The sequence below is a fragment of the Bos javanicus genome, chromosome 24 (assembly GCF_032452875.1).
Source record: "Bos javanicus breed banteng chromosome 24, ARS-OSU_banteng_1.0, whole genome shotgun sequence".
NCBI classification, from domain to species: Eukaryota; Metazoa; Chordata; class Mammalia; order Artiodactyla; family Bovidae; genus Bos; species Bos javanicus.
Genome location: NC_083891.1, coordinates 58,159,851 through 58,175,943, shown reverse-complemented (window position 1 = coordinate 58,175,943; position 16,093 = coordinate 58,159,851). Strand labels below are relative to the sequence as shown.

Below are 16,093 nucleotides of genomic sequence, written 5' to 3'. Positions count from 1 at the left end.
GGGAAGTCCCAAGCTGTTTGTTAATCTCAGTACTAATCACTCCCTCTTATCTGAAACTAAAATAAGAGAACTACCTGCCCTTTGGACAGTATGTTTAAGCTTTTATTGTGACTGGTAACAGGTTGGGGACTGGAATCTAATAGACAGCCTAGATGTAAAGAACATTAATTAGAAGACTCTTTACGGACAATTTTTCACAGCAAACAAGTTCAAACCAGAAGATGCTGCTTGAAAATCATGACTTTAGTCAAAGTTGAAAGGTACAAGAATAGTTAAGTATTTTGCACAAAGGAAATTTGTTGATGATCCAGTAGAACTGATGCCCATAGAACGCAGTTTCTTAAGGATTTTGTTTTGCTTCTTTGAGGGAGGCGGCCATCGTCATTGTCAGTTCAGCTGGGGGTTCCTTCCTTCATGCTGAGGACCTGGAGTGAAGAGTCCAAGTTAAAAAATATTAGAAAGAGTTAAGCAAATGTAGTTAGTGATGCTGAAGTCTAATACTAGAAAGTAAATCTATTCCCAACAAACCATCACTTGGGAGCTTGATAGACCTCCAGGTGACTCTGAGCACATTAATACTTAGAACCACAGCTGTCCCCCTAGAGGGAAATTAACTTCCTCTTTTTGGGGAGCCACATTATTTTCAGGTCTTTTTGGTATATCAGCTTACTTTATGTCCTGATGTGACCACACAGATGTAGTCACATATATATTTTCACAAAGTTTTCTGTATATTCACAAAGTTTTAAGAAAACTTTTCTTAAAAATGTGTCTGACTGAAAGGTAATTGATTTGTAACGTGTTAATTTCTGCGCTCTAGCAAAGTGATTCCGTTACACACCCATGTGCATTCCGTCTTCCTGCTCCTTTCCACTGCAGTTTGCCACAGGATGCTGAATGCGGTTCCCCGTGCTGTGCAGCGGAACCTGTGCTTCATCTGTTCTGTGCAGAACAGTTTGCCTCTGCTAATCCCAAACTCCCCATTCATCCGCCCCCCACCCCCTCCCACCCTCAGCAACTGCGAGTCTGCTCTCTTTGCCACTGTTTCTGCTTCACAGATAAGTGCATTTACACAGGTACAGTTTGACTAACATTGGAAATGGAAATGTGTTATTTCCAGGAATTTGCTACTAAAGTAGCAGCTGGGTGGGGGAATTGCTAGGGAACAGTGGAATCTTAATTGCTACTTTGCTTCTCTGGCAAAGCCTCATTCCACAAGTCAAAGCTAGCTCATGAATTACACAGCTACCCGTTATAAACCCGTGACTGTAAACGGCAGTCGTGTGGGCAACTTGGGAAGAGGAGCTAATGTGGGTTTCTGCCAGTTCTACAGTGCTTGTGGTTGGCTTGTTGTGGCTTCTGTTCAAATTAACTAAGACTGAAGAAAGGATGAGTAGCTTTGATTTTAAACTGCTTGTTTTGTTCCCATACAGCACCCTTTATCCACTGAGATGAGAAAACACTTTTCATCCAGATGAGAGCTTATTATACCTTCCAAGATTCTCCGGTAATTCGGGTTCCCCAACATCCAGACCAGCCATTTGTTCCTAATAAAGGAATTACTGAGATTCTCAGGCCAGTTATTACGTGCTCAGTGGCTCGATTGTTTTGACCAGGTGATAATGAAGCCAGGGCCTCAGGTTCAATTCCCACACAGGCCAATTAGCTTTGCTTTTCTCCAGGAGGCCAGGTTGCACTGTTAAGGGTCGCCCGCCTGCCTGAAGATGCTGCCGCACATTTGTGATACGAGCCCCCGCTCACACAGGGGTCAGATGAGGTCAAGCACGTGGAAGTCCCCTGCATTGGCTCAGAATATTGAATCTGCGAGCTCGGCTCAAGAGAACGGAAGTACAGTGACAATAAAAAGACGGATTGCGTAGCCTAAGAAAATCAAGGGCCTGGAGGCGGGAGAGGGTGCATGGTTAGGGTAGGAGGGAACTGTATTTGAGGTGGGGGCCGGCTTCACTCTGCTCCTTCATATAAATGGTCAGGATGATCAGCAGCTTTTTAGTATTCTCAATTGTATGTTGTTTTTACGATATTTGGAGCTACCTTTAGAGCATTTCACATATTAATAAATAAAGTTATTCCCTTTGCTGATCTGATGGAACAGTCAGAGCAGTCCCTTAAAGGTGAGGGCAGGGAATACCCTGGTGGTTCAGTGGTTAGAACTCTGCACTCGTAATGCAGCAGGTACAAGTTCCATCCTGGTCCAGGAACTGAGATCCTGCATACTTCACGGTGAGGCCAAACTAAATTAAAATAGTACTAACTCAAAAAGAAAAAAAAATTTAAAGTGAGGGCAAATTTGTACATTTACTTTCTTTCCATAACACCCCTTGCAATGCATTCTCCAGGTGCCTGTCCCCATGTCAACCAAATAAGAGAAAAAATGCGAGTCTGAAAAAGAAGAAGAAGAAAAAAAAGAGCTGGGTCCAGATTACAAAAGGAACCCAAAGACCTGCCTCAACCTTCACTGAAACTCAGGACAAACCACAGCCACCTCCAGGATTATGGATTAGATTCTGTAGCTGAGCTGAACCCTGTTTCATGTTACGGAAACCATAAGGGGAAAATTCCATTAACTTTTGTGAGAAGGGTAGAGTTAAAAGATATAGGTTTAACCTTGAAAAACTATTGGCCTTCATTGCTAATAAAGTTCTGGATCCTGTTGGTCATGATATACTAGTCTAGGTTCGGTGTGCATTTATACAAATCTTTTCCTGAATCAAGTAAATATCTTTGTCATGAAACAGGAAGATGCTCAGTTGTAACTCCAGGTCTGGGAGGTTTGGCAACAGGACTTGATGCCTTATTACTAAAATGGGAGAGGGGAGCATGAGGATAGTTTTTAATTTTAAGAAAAGTCCTGCTGTTAATTCTGATAATGCTTGGCTGAATTATTAAACTTCTTTCTAACACTGAGAGATATAAGGATTTCTAATAGAATGATTCTCTTGGTACTTCCTCTGTGTAAGATAATTGTAGGATGTTTTCAATTTTCATATCAACATACTTTCACTGAGGTGGAGTTTCTAAAGCAAGAGAAGTGATCAACCGTTTTGGTCTCTGCAAAGACTAACCAGTGAATTTGTCTTTCATGCTGCTGGGAAATAAGTCCAAAAGAAGGGGACCAGTGTGTGCAATAGCTAGTTATTCAGTCTGAGGTAGAATTAAATAAGATGGGCTTTCTGAAACTAAAAAGAGGAACAGAGCGTAAAGAGATGTAATGGAAAGTAGGGCCTGATTAGAAAAAGATGACTTCTTCAGCTCACACTACAATACTGATAAATATCGTCCCCTTAAAACAGCCACCCTCTGTAACTGCCCACCCAATCTATCCTATAGTTTTGCCACTCAAAGACCTTTTTGGAGCTGCTGCTGCTGCTGCTAAGTCACTTCAGTCGTGTCTGACTCTGTGCGACCCCATAGACAGCAGCCCACCAGGCTCCCCCGTCCCTGGGATTCTCCAGGCAAGAACACTGGAGTGGGTTGCCATTTCCTTCTCCAGGGGGTCTTCCCAACCCAGGGATCAAACCCGAGTCTCTTGGGTCTCCTGCATTGGCAGGCGGCTTCTTTACCACTAAGACACCTGGGCAGCCGGGGTGTGGAGAGGTGGTATTCTATGAATGCTCTGTGAGGGTAAGTCCATTTCCGTGTTTGCTATTTTAGAGGGTTTTATGGTGGTGATCATGGTTAGTCTTCTGACCAAGGAGAAGGCCCTGCTGTTGGATATCTACCCATGGGAAGTCCAGCAAAGCACTTGACCAAGAATAGCCCAGGTCAGCCAGGGCCCAAGAGGTCAATCACAAATCCCCAGAACCCTCAGAGCCACACAATTCATTAGCAGACATGGGAGCTTATATAACACCAGTGTGGACCAGAGAATCAGTTCCTCGGGGCTCTGCACAAAGTTGGTACTTATTTCTGTATCAGTTGATGTAATCCAGATTTTCTTTCCGAAAAAAGACTAGAGGAGACTTTCTCTCTAGGTGCTTAATGCAACAAATAAACTTTTTTTGTTTGCATTCAGCACAGAGAACCCACAGTAGACTGACACAGAAAGGCTGTAAGAGACCAGCCAAGGCCTAGCCACACCAGCCCGGAGCCTCTGTTAAGGAGCCATCAGTCAGAGGTAACCACGTGAGAGCTCCCCAAGGTCTTCGAGGGAAGTACGATGTTATTTTCGCCAGAAGCAGCAAGAGGGAAGGCTGCCACTGCCTCCCACACCCTTCATCTCTAGGATCAGCAGGGACCATTCCCCCCTCGAACAGCAGCGGACTGTCCAAGGCAGACCCCACGGGCTTTTCCCGTGAAAGGGTGCATGACCAGCCTCCGAGTTTCCTCACCTTTAAAACGGAGAGACGAAGAGAGCCTTCCTGAATCTCCCTCCTAAGACTGCTGTGAGCATCCACCCGAGGAAATGGGTAGAGGTAAGCTCTTGGATTATGGAAAATACTTACTGACCTAGTGGTTATTATTCGTTTTAATTTTTTATTGGAGTAGAGTTTATTTACAATGTTGTGTTAGTTTGGCTATTATTATTAGGAGGATTTCAATGATTACTTTTGCCTTTTGTCATAAATTTCAGGGAATCTTCTTAAAAGTTAACAAGACATCTCATTTTCAGTTGCCCCGCTTTTTTCCTATAAATTTTATTTTTTCTTTCATCTTGTTTACTGTCTTTGTACCTAACAGTGCCAGTTTGGTATAAATGTTTCCCTCTGTCCTCTGTAAAATCACATACAGAATGGATTAGTTGACCTGAGATATTTTCACCAAGTTTTAAAATATTCGGATGAGACCCAAACTAGGTAAATTTGGAACAAATATGAAGGGGTACTGGCTTGCATCAGAAGTAGCAAACGAGAATGCTCTCTTGTAAAAGCTCTTCCACTAGTGTTCATCAAAGAATAAACATATATTGGGACTTCCTTAGTGGCCCGGGGGTTAAGAATCCGTCTTCAAATGCATGGGTCGAGGGATCAATCCCTGGTCAGGAAACTAGATCCCACATGCTGAGGCTAAAAGTTCACATGCCTCACCTACAGACCCTGCGCACTGCATCTAAAGAGGTCTGAAACGAAGACCGAAGGGCCTGGGTGCGGCGGCTCAGAGCCAGCGCAGCCAAATAAATGAACCTTTAAAATACATACACATGAACAAACATATCTATAGCTCCACAGGGATCAACTCAAATAATCTATGGCCTCACGATCAAAATATTGGGGAAGGATGTGGTAAATTTAAAAACCCTACCAATGCACAATTGCTAACAAAACTCCTAAACAGGAATTCGATGTCTTAGGAGGAAAGATAATTGATGACGTCAGAAAGAAAAGCTAGCATGGGGACTGGCCACGCATCCTCTGAGTGTGTACAGCATCTGCCTGCAGGAGCCACCATGAAGAGCAGCTCTGTTCTTCCCTGCAAAAAAACTTCCCCTCTTCCAATTTCCCCATGCGCCTTTCACCCCTGCCCCAGCCCACCTCTCCTGACCTCCACCTCCCCAGTATGTTCACTGTACCCTTGAGTCTCGAACCTGTGTCTTTGAAGTTGCTGACGTCCTCGGAATCCCAGGCAGGCTGGTGAATGCTCAGGGGCTCCCATGGAGGCATCTGGTGGCCTCGGGCCACCTTTGCTTGTAGGAGGCTTAGCAAGTTCCTTGTCGCTTCTTCCCACTGGGCATACTCCCTCAGCTGCTCCTTCAGGCTCTCCTCCTCATGAAGTTGTGGGGACTCTGCCACACTCTTTTTTCCCATTAAGTGTCCTGTTCAAAAGCAGAATGGAGAAGGAAATGCCACCCCACTCCAGTGTTCTTGCCTGGAGAATCCCAGGGACGGGGGAGCCTGGTGGGGTGCCGTCTACGGGGTCACACAGAGTTGGACATGACTGAGTGACTTCACTTTCACTTTTCACTTTCATGCATTGGAGAAGGAAATGGCAACCCACTCCAGTGTTCTTGCCCAGAGAATCTCAGTGACAGAGGAGCCTGGTGGGCTGCCGTCTATGGGGTCGCACAGTCAGACACGACTGAAGTGACTTAGCAGCAGCAGCAGCAGCAAAAGCAGAAACCATACACAGCCAATATTTTATAATAACTAGAAATGAAGTATAACCTTTAAAATTATGAATCATTATCTTGTACACCTGTAACTTACAAAACATTGGATGTCAATTATACCCCAGTTTTAAAAAAGGATGTTCAATGCCACATTCATAAAAAATAAAATAAGCATATACTCTGGGTCAAAAAAAAAAAAAATCAAAACAACAAAACCCAAAATAGCATGCCACTAATTTAACCCAGGGGAATGAATGAACGAGAAATTTAAAAAGGCACCGACTGTGTTTGTGCTTCTTCCTCCTAAATGCAATATAAATTGCACTTTATTAGTAGGAGGAGTTAGTTTGTAAACAACAGACAGATTTTGCTCCCAGCTCAAAATCCCTAATGAATGGACAGAATTCAGAACCGCAACTCAGGAGCCCTGGGTCTGGTCCCTCTGCTCGCTAGCCAGGTGACCTCTCATTTTGCACCCCCAGCCTTCAATTTTATCAACCATAAAATGAACATGTTGGGTCACATGACATCGAAGGAACCTTCCATATCTAAAATTCTATCACCAGTTCTGTGTGCATAGAATTCTATTCCCAGCTAAAGAATGGCATCTGAACATCTTCCCCAGTCAATTTTGAATTTCTCCTGAAAAGTCTCCATGCTCTTCTTTGTATGATTAAAAAGGTGTTGCTTTCCTCTTATCTGTACCAAAGGAATTTTTCATTTAAACTTTCTTAGAATTTTAGCTGAGACTGAACCTAAAATTGTACCTAGAAATTACAGTTTGTAATGAAAAACAAATTGAAGACAAGTTCTTGCCAATGCGTTTCAGCCACCGAGATGCAGTATTTTTCTCTTGGAGGTTAAAATGGTCAAAAAAGTCTATCAGGAGCTCCAGAGACGAGCATTTGCCATAAAAACAAATAAAAGTTGGTATGCAGGAGGCCAAACCACGAAAAACATAAAAATTCATGTACGCAAATGGGGATAGCCAGAGGATCAGAAGGGGATGAAATTTAACGACTGCATTCCTAACACTTTAGCCCATGGCTTAAATATACTCACATTATCTTATTTACTTTCTTCGGTTGATTTTCCTCATTTCTCTGTAATTGGATTTGTTGTTGTTTAATTGCTAAGTTGTGTCCAACTCTTCTGTGACCCATGGACTGTAGCCCGCCAGGCTCCTCTGTCCACAGGATTTCCCAGGCAAGGATACTGGGTTGCCATTTCCTTCTCCAGGGGATCTTTCTGATCCAGGAATCTAACTTGAGTCTCCTGCATTGCAGGTGGATTCTTTACCACTGAGTCACCAGGGAAGTCTGCGTAATTGAGTTTTAGAACACTTTTAATTTCTCACAGTAATAAAACTATGGTGCATTTGATTTAAAGTTCACAAGGAAAGAGCTCTTTGTGGCTTTAGTGTTGACTGGCGTTAGAAGTATGTAAGGCAAAGGCCGTGAAAAAGGTTATTGATAGACCCCGAGACCACGTGAAATGGAACGAGGCTCCTTCCTAACAGCTCTGTCTACCAAGAAAGAAGCCCAGACCGTGACTTTATTGCTTGCGTGTGTGATGTACAGTCCACAGGATGCTTCAATGCGGACTACTTCATTTGACCCACACCCCAATCAATATGATGAAAATGAGACTTGCCACAGGTTGCACACATGCAAGGAAAGATTCTGGATTCAAATCAGCTCACAGTCCAGACTCTACGGTATTACACTGCTTTCCAAGTGTCTTTGAACTTCCTAAGAACGTAAGGCAGTTAGAAATCATTCTGGGGCTTGGAAATAAGGATGAGGTTTACAAAAGGCTTTCTAATGTCATCAAAAGGAATGGCAATCATATATCACTATGTCATGACTCATTATGTGACTCAGAAAAATTAATTCTGTGCGCATTGGGAAGCCTGAAAATGAGGTTTCCCTGCATTGCAGTGTGAGCTTTGCCAAGTCGCTTAGGGCCTGACACGTCACACAATTTTAAGACTCGATTGAGGATACTGTCCCAACTGAAGGATTGGAATCTTGAAAGGCTGGCTCCCCACTTATCTGCTTGGTGAACTTGGTGTCCAGACATGCACTAAATAACCTTGCCTTTAGCCATCAAAATGATTATGTTGCACAACTTCCCAGGAAGTAGCAAGTCACTTGGCCTTATTACTATGGAGGAAATTGAATCATGATAATGGGAAAGCAGGACTAGAATCTGATGCTCCCAACGATGACCTCAGGTGCTCTTGCTCTTGGTCATTGCCTGTCATCTAGTTAGGATGCTGGAACTGAAGCGGAGGGACGATGGAGATGTTTTTACAAAGAAGGACTTCATTTTTGTCATGCTTGAGTAATTTTGTGACTTTTCTACAATGGAAGGCTAACGTAGGCCTCCACTCTGTGGGTGATTTAACATAGACTCCTGGGACCTTGGGGGCTTCCAGGGTGGCTCAGTGGTAAAGAATCCGCCTGCCGATGCAGGAGACACAGGAGATTCAGGTTCCATCCCTGGGCCAGGGGAGGAGGAAATGGCAACCCACTTCAATATTCTTGGCTGGGAAATCCCCTGGACAGAGGAGCCTGGCAGGCTACAGTTCATGGGGTTGCAAAGAGTCAGACATGACGGAGCCTAGCACATAGCTACACATAGCTATGGGGACCCTGTACTGAATTTCAGTATTTGCCATTTTGGTGGGTGGGTGTTCAGACTCCCTTCCCTAGACCACAGACTTTTGTCTTTTTCTAAGGAAAGTGTACCACCTATAACATTCCAGAGAAGCACACATCCCCTGGGTCCTAATGCACTACTTACTTAGCTAGCGACCATCAACCAAATAATTGTCTCCATGACAACGTGGATGATATGCCCACTTCCATCTCTTCTCCCATCATCATTTGTTATGTGTCCATATCACATTAATGGAGATCTCAGCACAGACAAAAGACAGGCACTAGAAAAAATAAACCCTCGCTGGGGTGGGGGTGGGTTTTGTCCTTTTTTATCACTTAAAAATATCACTAAAATGGCAGGTTTGCAAGAGAAAAGAATTTTCTTGAACTGCAAACTTGAAGATTATCCTAACTTCAGACAATATCTATTAACACAAAGTGTTGGGTATAAGAGCTGGTTTTTCTTTCTTTTTTTCGGGGGGGAGGGGGGAGGGATACTTCAGCCATGTCTCCCAGTGACTGGTGCAGCACAGTTATGTAAACCATTCTGCAGCTGAGCACTGGCGTTTGGAATGGAGCCTTCCACAGCACGCTTCACACCAGAGTCAGAACGATGACCAGAAACACTGCACGGGCGCACAGGGGAGAGGCCCCGCGTTAGTGCTGACCTGTATTTGCATCACACACAAAACTTTTCCATGAAGATCAAGCCAGCTAAGAACTGGTTAAGTTTTCAGTCTGCTAACTTCTTTTCCACGGCCACATCACGTTCCTCTCAGCTGGAAGAAGCAAATCACTTAACAAACCTGCAAATTTGTGCTGACAGCTTCTTCATGGCCAGCGATATGTGGCTTTCGTTTGCTTTAATTAAAACCAAACTGCGTGTCTTCAGTGATTGAGGAGGACAGGCATTCACTTAGAGCGGAAAGCTCAGTTTAAAGCCTAACGTGGTGTTCATGCTTGTGAGTGCTCACAGGCCAATAGAGGGCACGTCCTCCCAAAGCAAACTCCTTCGCCACTGCAGAAAAAAGTTGAGTCACTTTCAACTCAAATGTGATGCTCTGCATCACCTCCCTCTTGCCCTTCATCAACTCTGCACAACTCTGAAAAAGGAAAATGAGCATGTTTGCAAGCACATAAGAGAATAAGACAATTTGGAGTGCCACTGGTCGGTACACTTTGGAGCTGGGAACAAATATATGGATACCAAGAGGGAAAGAGAGGGCGGGAGGACTGAGAGCTGGGGATGAACACGTAAACACTGTTGACATTGTGTACAAAATAAATAACTAATGAGAACATGCTGTGAAGCACAGAGAACTCCACTTAAGGCACTGCGGTGACCGGAACGGGAAGGAAACCCAAAAGGAAGGGGGTAAATGCACACTACAGCTGACTCACTTTGTTGTACAGCAGAAACCAAGACAGCTTCGTAAAGCAACTATAGTCCAAGACAAATTCGAAGGACACTGTTATGTATTTATTTATTTGTATGTATTTGGCTGTACCGGGTCTTGGTTGTGCCACGTGGGGCCTCGCTCCCTGACCAGGGATGGAACCCTGGACCCTAAGTTGAGAGCACGGAATCACCACCACTGGGCCACTAGGGAAGTCCCCAGAGTTAATCTTTAAAAAGAAACAACTTAACTCTAGCTTTCCCGCTAAGCTCTCTTGTTCTGCTTTTGGCCTTCAAGGGTTACCTAACGATGAGCCTTTTTGGTACAAACACATGTATGAGCAAAAAGAGGCTAGAAATCTGGAGGTTTCCACCTTCTCAGCCCGTTGGCTGCTGGCCAGACTAGGCAATGGCCACTTGATCTAAACTCCCAGGAGCCCTTGTAAGTATTGATAAGGACAGAGTAAAGGGACAAAATAGGTAATTAAGTAGTTAACCCCACTAGGGGATTTTAAGTAGGAAAAATATGGGAGACCCCTGTAAGTTCACAATTACTCAAGAGAGCAGGTTTGCGTAATGACAAAACCAAGCAGGCTTGCTTACAACAAAACCATGGAACAGAAGTATGAGACATGTCCCTAAACAACAAATCAATGGTGGCATGAGACCTACATCCTGCCAGTGAGCTCAGTAACTTAATGGTCCCTAGGACGTGCTCTCTGGACACACAGAAAACAACAGTTTGTAGACCTAGTTTGACCACATAGGGACCACAGAACTGCCCCGCCCAACCTGTAGGATGAGCTGATGGTGGAAGCATGACCCTCTACTCAAAGCAAAGAAGTTCTTCTCTCCCTCCCTGTTTTTCCTTTGACCATGAAACCATAGCCCAGTAAGGTCTCAGGGTGCAGCATTTCTCACCGGCCAACTTGTCAACCTCACAAGCATCCTTTTATAATAAATCACTTCTTATCCATCTCTTTGCCTCTCCCTGAATTCTTTTCTGCACTAAGACATAAAGGGCCTGTAGAACCAGAGCTCTTCAGAACCCCTCAAACACACCCAGATGTTTCCGTATCAATTCTAGGTTTGGCTTCTTTAATACCTTCCGAATGTCCTTCTCTCTGGGTGTACAAGGCTTTTCACTCATTCCAATCTTTCCTTTCTATACCCCGGCTCCTGGGCTTCGCTGTCTTTCAAAGATGACAAATACTTTCCTGTCTGGGGTTGAGGACTTGGCAAATGATTCCTTAAGTAGTCATGAAAACTGCGCTATTGCAACCCAGAGCTCTCCGCTTCTCTGCGGGGAAACCCACACAAGGCACCAGATCTGAGCGCCTGAAGTTCTAACCTCACGCCCGCCACATAAATGCATCTTAGTCTTCACACAGAAATGCTGTAACGCCTCTAACAGTTGAATTAGCAGGTATCTTTCCAACACACCCTCCCACCTCTCCTAAGTAGATGACTAAGGAAATCGTGAAACACACACGCCGCCTGACATCTCTCTAGGGATCGACTGGCTTCCGGGGAAATGCTGGGTTATTGTAGCTGGCTGTGGGATAGAGGGGAGGTGGCCGAGGAAGCCGAATGCTTTGTATTATTTGCCAGAGCCTCTGCTCCGCACGGCAGAGGGCTCCGGGGTGATGTAGAAGCGGCGGGGTCGCTCCGGGCGGCCCGGGAAGGCAGCGAGCGCGCGCTCCGCGGCCCGGCGTCCAACCCGCCGCGGTGCCGGGCCGGGACCAGCACACCTCCAAGCCAGGAGAGCGGGACTTACAGGCGGAGGGGCAGGGAGAAGGAGCGAGGTTAGAGGGCGAGAGAGGCGGAGGAAATCGGGACTCTGGGGACAGAGACGCGGGATCCGCGTGGAGACCGGGCGATTCCCCGAGCGCGGAGCCTGCTGGATGGAAAGAGGGAAAGGAGGCAAAAGGGCAGAGAAAAGAAAATCGCTTCAAGGCAAAAAAAAACCTGAGGAAATTCAGGCGGGCTCCAAACCGAGATGGGATTCAAGCGCTGAACGGATCTGAAAGGCGGGGTGGGCGCCGCGCCCCAGGCCCACACCTGTAGCTTTGGGAGGCGCAAAGGCGCAGCCGCTGGGCTGCACCAGGGCTCCGGGACGCCCTGGGGACCCGGATCCCCAAAGTTGTTCGGGGAGAGAACCATGCCAGACAGGGTTGGGATTAGGTGGATAAAGGATGCTGCAGGGAGATGCCCACGGAGGGTTACCTCTGGGATGTGGGAGAGCTGTGTGCTGGGTGGGTGTCCTGGGGAGGACAGAAGACAGCGGCAAGGACCGACGGCCTCCCTGGATGCTGAAGGGCAGGGTGGGCGTTTGGGTCGAAAGGTCGGAGCAAACCCAGCCCCCCAAGGCCGAGCCGCAGGAACGCGGGGAGATGCGGAGACGCGCGCCGGCTGCGGGCTGGCCCCGCCGGGACTCGAGCGCGCGGGACACTCACCGACAGCCCAGTGGTTGCCGCGCGTGTACATCTTGGCCAGCGCGCCTCCTCTGCCAGCCGTCACCGGGGCGGCCCATCCCCGGGGCGCCAGGCAGAGGACCAGCGCCAGCAGGACGAGCGGGACCTCGCGACCGCGCATGGTCCCGGCGGAAAGCGCCCGGAGCGCCGTGGCTAGGCTGGGCGGAGAGCGCGTTCTGCCCGCGGAGGCACGCCTGGGACCCGGAGCTCGGAGGAGCGCCGCCGCCGCCGCCGCCCGCCTCTGCTCCGGCCGCCGCCGCGCCGGGGCTTTATATGCAAGCCCGGGCGGGCGGGCGGGCGCGGGGGGGGGGGGGGGGGGGGGGTGGCTCCTCCGCCGCGGCCCCGAGCGCTCTGACGTCTCCCTGTGGCGAGAGCCAGGGCGCTGGACCGCGGTATCCGAAAACCATCCATCTTCCCGCCCAGGGGTGAAAAAGCCGGGTGTACCCCGCGCGCCTCTCTCTTTCCCGCGTAGAGCCGCCCGTCACCCCACACCGGACTCCTTTCCACCCTCGACGCCGTCGCTCGAACACTATGTAGTGAACCCCTCCTTTCGCAGCTCGGCCAGGGCGCCTCCTGGCTAGCTGCCTTCGGATCCAGCAAGGGGGAGCAAGGACGCGGCCGCCTGACCCCAGGGGAGAGGGGCGCGGCGGAGCGCGGGTTGTAGAGAGGGATGAACACGGAGGATGGATGTTTTTAGGCCGGGCTTTGCTGGAGGGGATTGGAGCCCGAATTGCAAAGCACTTGTGATTCTCAGACCTTTCCGCTCTGGGGACCACCTCCCTCCTCGCGTCCCAGCCCACGAAACTTTCGCCTTCCTCCTGCAGAGCGCCCCTAACCCCCGCCGCTTCACCACCTCCAGCAAATACCCTCACCCAACCTGGGTTTTCCGTCCCCGCCCCTGAGGTGCAATGGAAGCTGGAGCGGGAAAGACGTGTAATGTGATGGAACCAGCAGCAGTTTTACCACCCTCCTGGTTCCCTTCCTCAGCGTCCGCGTAATGGAAGAAGCTTTTATGCCGGTTTCCCTAGGCTGCGCCCACCAGACGGCGCAAACTGTCCCTCAACTGCTGTTGACACACTCCTCTGGGGCTGGGCATCTTTGCTCTGTTCCTTCTGTTCTCGGAGATGAGGAAGGGCCACCGGCTCAACTCCCCAGATTCTCAATGCCATGCATACAAAGCGGGTGGGCGCCATAGCCATGCCGCAGTGACTGGAAGCGGGGAGGATGCTGTTGCCCACGATTCGGCTGCCAGAGCTGGGGGTGTGTTGCTGCGCTCCCGCGTGCCTGTTCCTCTCCAAGTGCTGGTGAATCACTCGCTGGTGGGTCCCTGCTGGTGTTCCGGGTCAGTACTGGCTGTTGATACCAATTAAGTTGAAATCATACCTTCTTCTCTATCTGGTGGCCCAATGCACCTGAGCCAGTCTCAGATGGTGACATGTGCATGTCGCATGACTGAGTGTTCTTGAGCTTGGAAGAGTATCTCCATGCATGTGTCTGGCTAGAAGGTTCAAACAAGCACTAATTTCAAGAGCACTATTATTAGCCAGACAATAGAGTAATAGGATCCTGAGGGAATGCCCCCAAGTGAAAATTAAGGGGGAAAGCCCACATCAGCTTCGACTCCATCCCTCTGGGTTCCCAGGCTCTGCTTACTAGGCAGCAAATGTTCCACCATCAGATGACCAACTGTAGGTCATCTGCCTCCCACTTGGCGGGGAGCTCGCCTAAACACAGGGACGGGGTCTCGTTCCCCTGTGGGCCTGCAAAGCCCCTGGACCCAGTGGCACACAGCAGCTGTTTGATGAATGAACAGCTAACCTGAGAAATGCTCGCGTCCAAATGCCTTCTGCAACCCCATGCCTTCTGAGGGGCATTACACCTTTCTGTCTCCAGATTAAGCTATAGAAAAATATCCTTTCCCCTTAGTTTAATCAAGATTATTTTAGAATCTTTTAATAAAGTTTTTCCCACTATGAGACCAAGGGAAAGCAACTGTAAATATAATAAAATGTGGGAACAGTTCTACAGAAAGAGCTAATTCAGGCAGGCCACTCTTTCTTAGGTCTGTTACAGGCCAAGAGGCACCTGGGCTCCTCTATTCATTTCAGCTTTTGCTCTAAACCCCTGGTCTACAGGCTTTCTGCACCCAGTCTCCGGCTTAGATACATCACTTGCTTTGGCTCAGTGGGGCATTGCACCCTCTTATCTCTGTGGCACAAATTAGGGTACTCCTTCATTGAATTCCCCATTTGGGAACATTTCATCTAATCTTTCTAAATGGATCTTAACCCTTTAGCTGCTTCCACAAAAGATCGATGTATCCAACAGCCATGATATTTCAGTGGCATTTGTTTTGCATGTGTGTGCAGGTGGGCTGGGTTCCTGGCCTCCTGTCTTCCAACTCTACTGGAAACTGCCTCCATCTCTGTTTCCCAACTCCTGATTTCCAAGAGAAAAATGTGATGGACCCAGCTCATTATTTTGACCCAGCTACAGTACATGGATTCTAGATTGCCCAACAGCTTAAAGATGAGGGAGTCTACAATGTCCAGGGCTTCCTCGATGGCTCAGCAGGTAAAGAAGCCACCTCCCATCAGGAGACATAGGAGATGCCGTTCCATCCCCAGGTCAGGTCAGTCCCTGGAGGAGAGCATGGCAACCCACTCCAGTGTTCTTGCCTGGAGAATCCCACAGACTCAGGAGTCTGGTGGGCTACAGTCCATGGGGTTGCAGAGAGTCGGACACGACTGAGCGACTAAGCACATACACCTTGTCCGATGCGCTCTTATCAGGATCAGGACACATGGTAGAGACATGGCAGTGCTCACTCCCCAGGGCTCTGCTCAGGAAAGTGTTCCCTAAACAGAAGGTGTGGGCAGGGCAGGCACCCTGACGTCTCACACACAACGGCTCTCCTCCCCGGATGCTCATGCACAGGCTTCGGCCTGACAGTTCATGACTTCTGCTGTTTCTGTTTAGCTCGGTGACTCCCAGACTACATTAAGAGCATTTATTATTATTATTCTCTTCCATGAGTTCAGGTTTTTATGTTTTTTTTGTTTGTTTGTTTTACGGTGAAAAAAGCCATATTGCTTCAATCTCATTTTCACTCATCAAAGACATAGGAACTCTCTGTCCATCACGGTCTCTAATCAGGTTGAAGTCACCGGTGTTACCTTAGAGAGTCAATGTCCTTCTAGCTTACATCAGTGAAACATTGCCTCTTAGTTCATCTTTGCAGCTTCATCAGGGGTAAATGAATGGGTTTTTGAACTATGGAAGATAGCTCATGCATCTCTAACTTTGTCCTAAGGAGAGTCTAGGTTCAGCGGGGGGGTGGGGGGGGCGGCAGGGGGGGTCCTCCGTTCAAGGTTTAGGGGCTGGTTTTGCTGTCACTGGTCATGTATACCTCGGTGTCTAGGAAGGCTTTGAGGGCAGGTCTTGCTGAAGTAGGAGGCCCCACGAGCCCCAAGTCCAGTCCAAAGCCTAGCAA

General features: G+C 47.9%; 1 protein-coding gene across 1 annotated transcript; it reads right to left on the bottom strand.

Moving 5' to 3' along the window:
* Positions 1–222: 222 nt before the first annotated feature.
* GRP (gastrin releasing peptide) lies at positions 223–12,845 on the bottom strand. The gene is made up of 3 exons (XM_061400343.1): positions 12,583–12,845; positions 5,543–5,770; positions 223–425 (listed from the first exon to the last, which is right to left on the bottom strand). Exons 1-3 carry the CDS (start codon positions 12,719–12,721, stop codon positions 388–390), a joined length of 405 nt encoding a protein of 134 aa, XP_061256327.1. The 5' UTR covers positions 12,722–12,845; the 3' UTR covers positions 223–387.
* Positions 12,846–16,093: the final 3,248 nt, after the last annotated feature.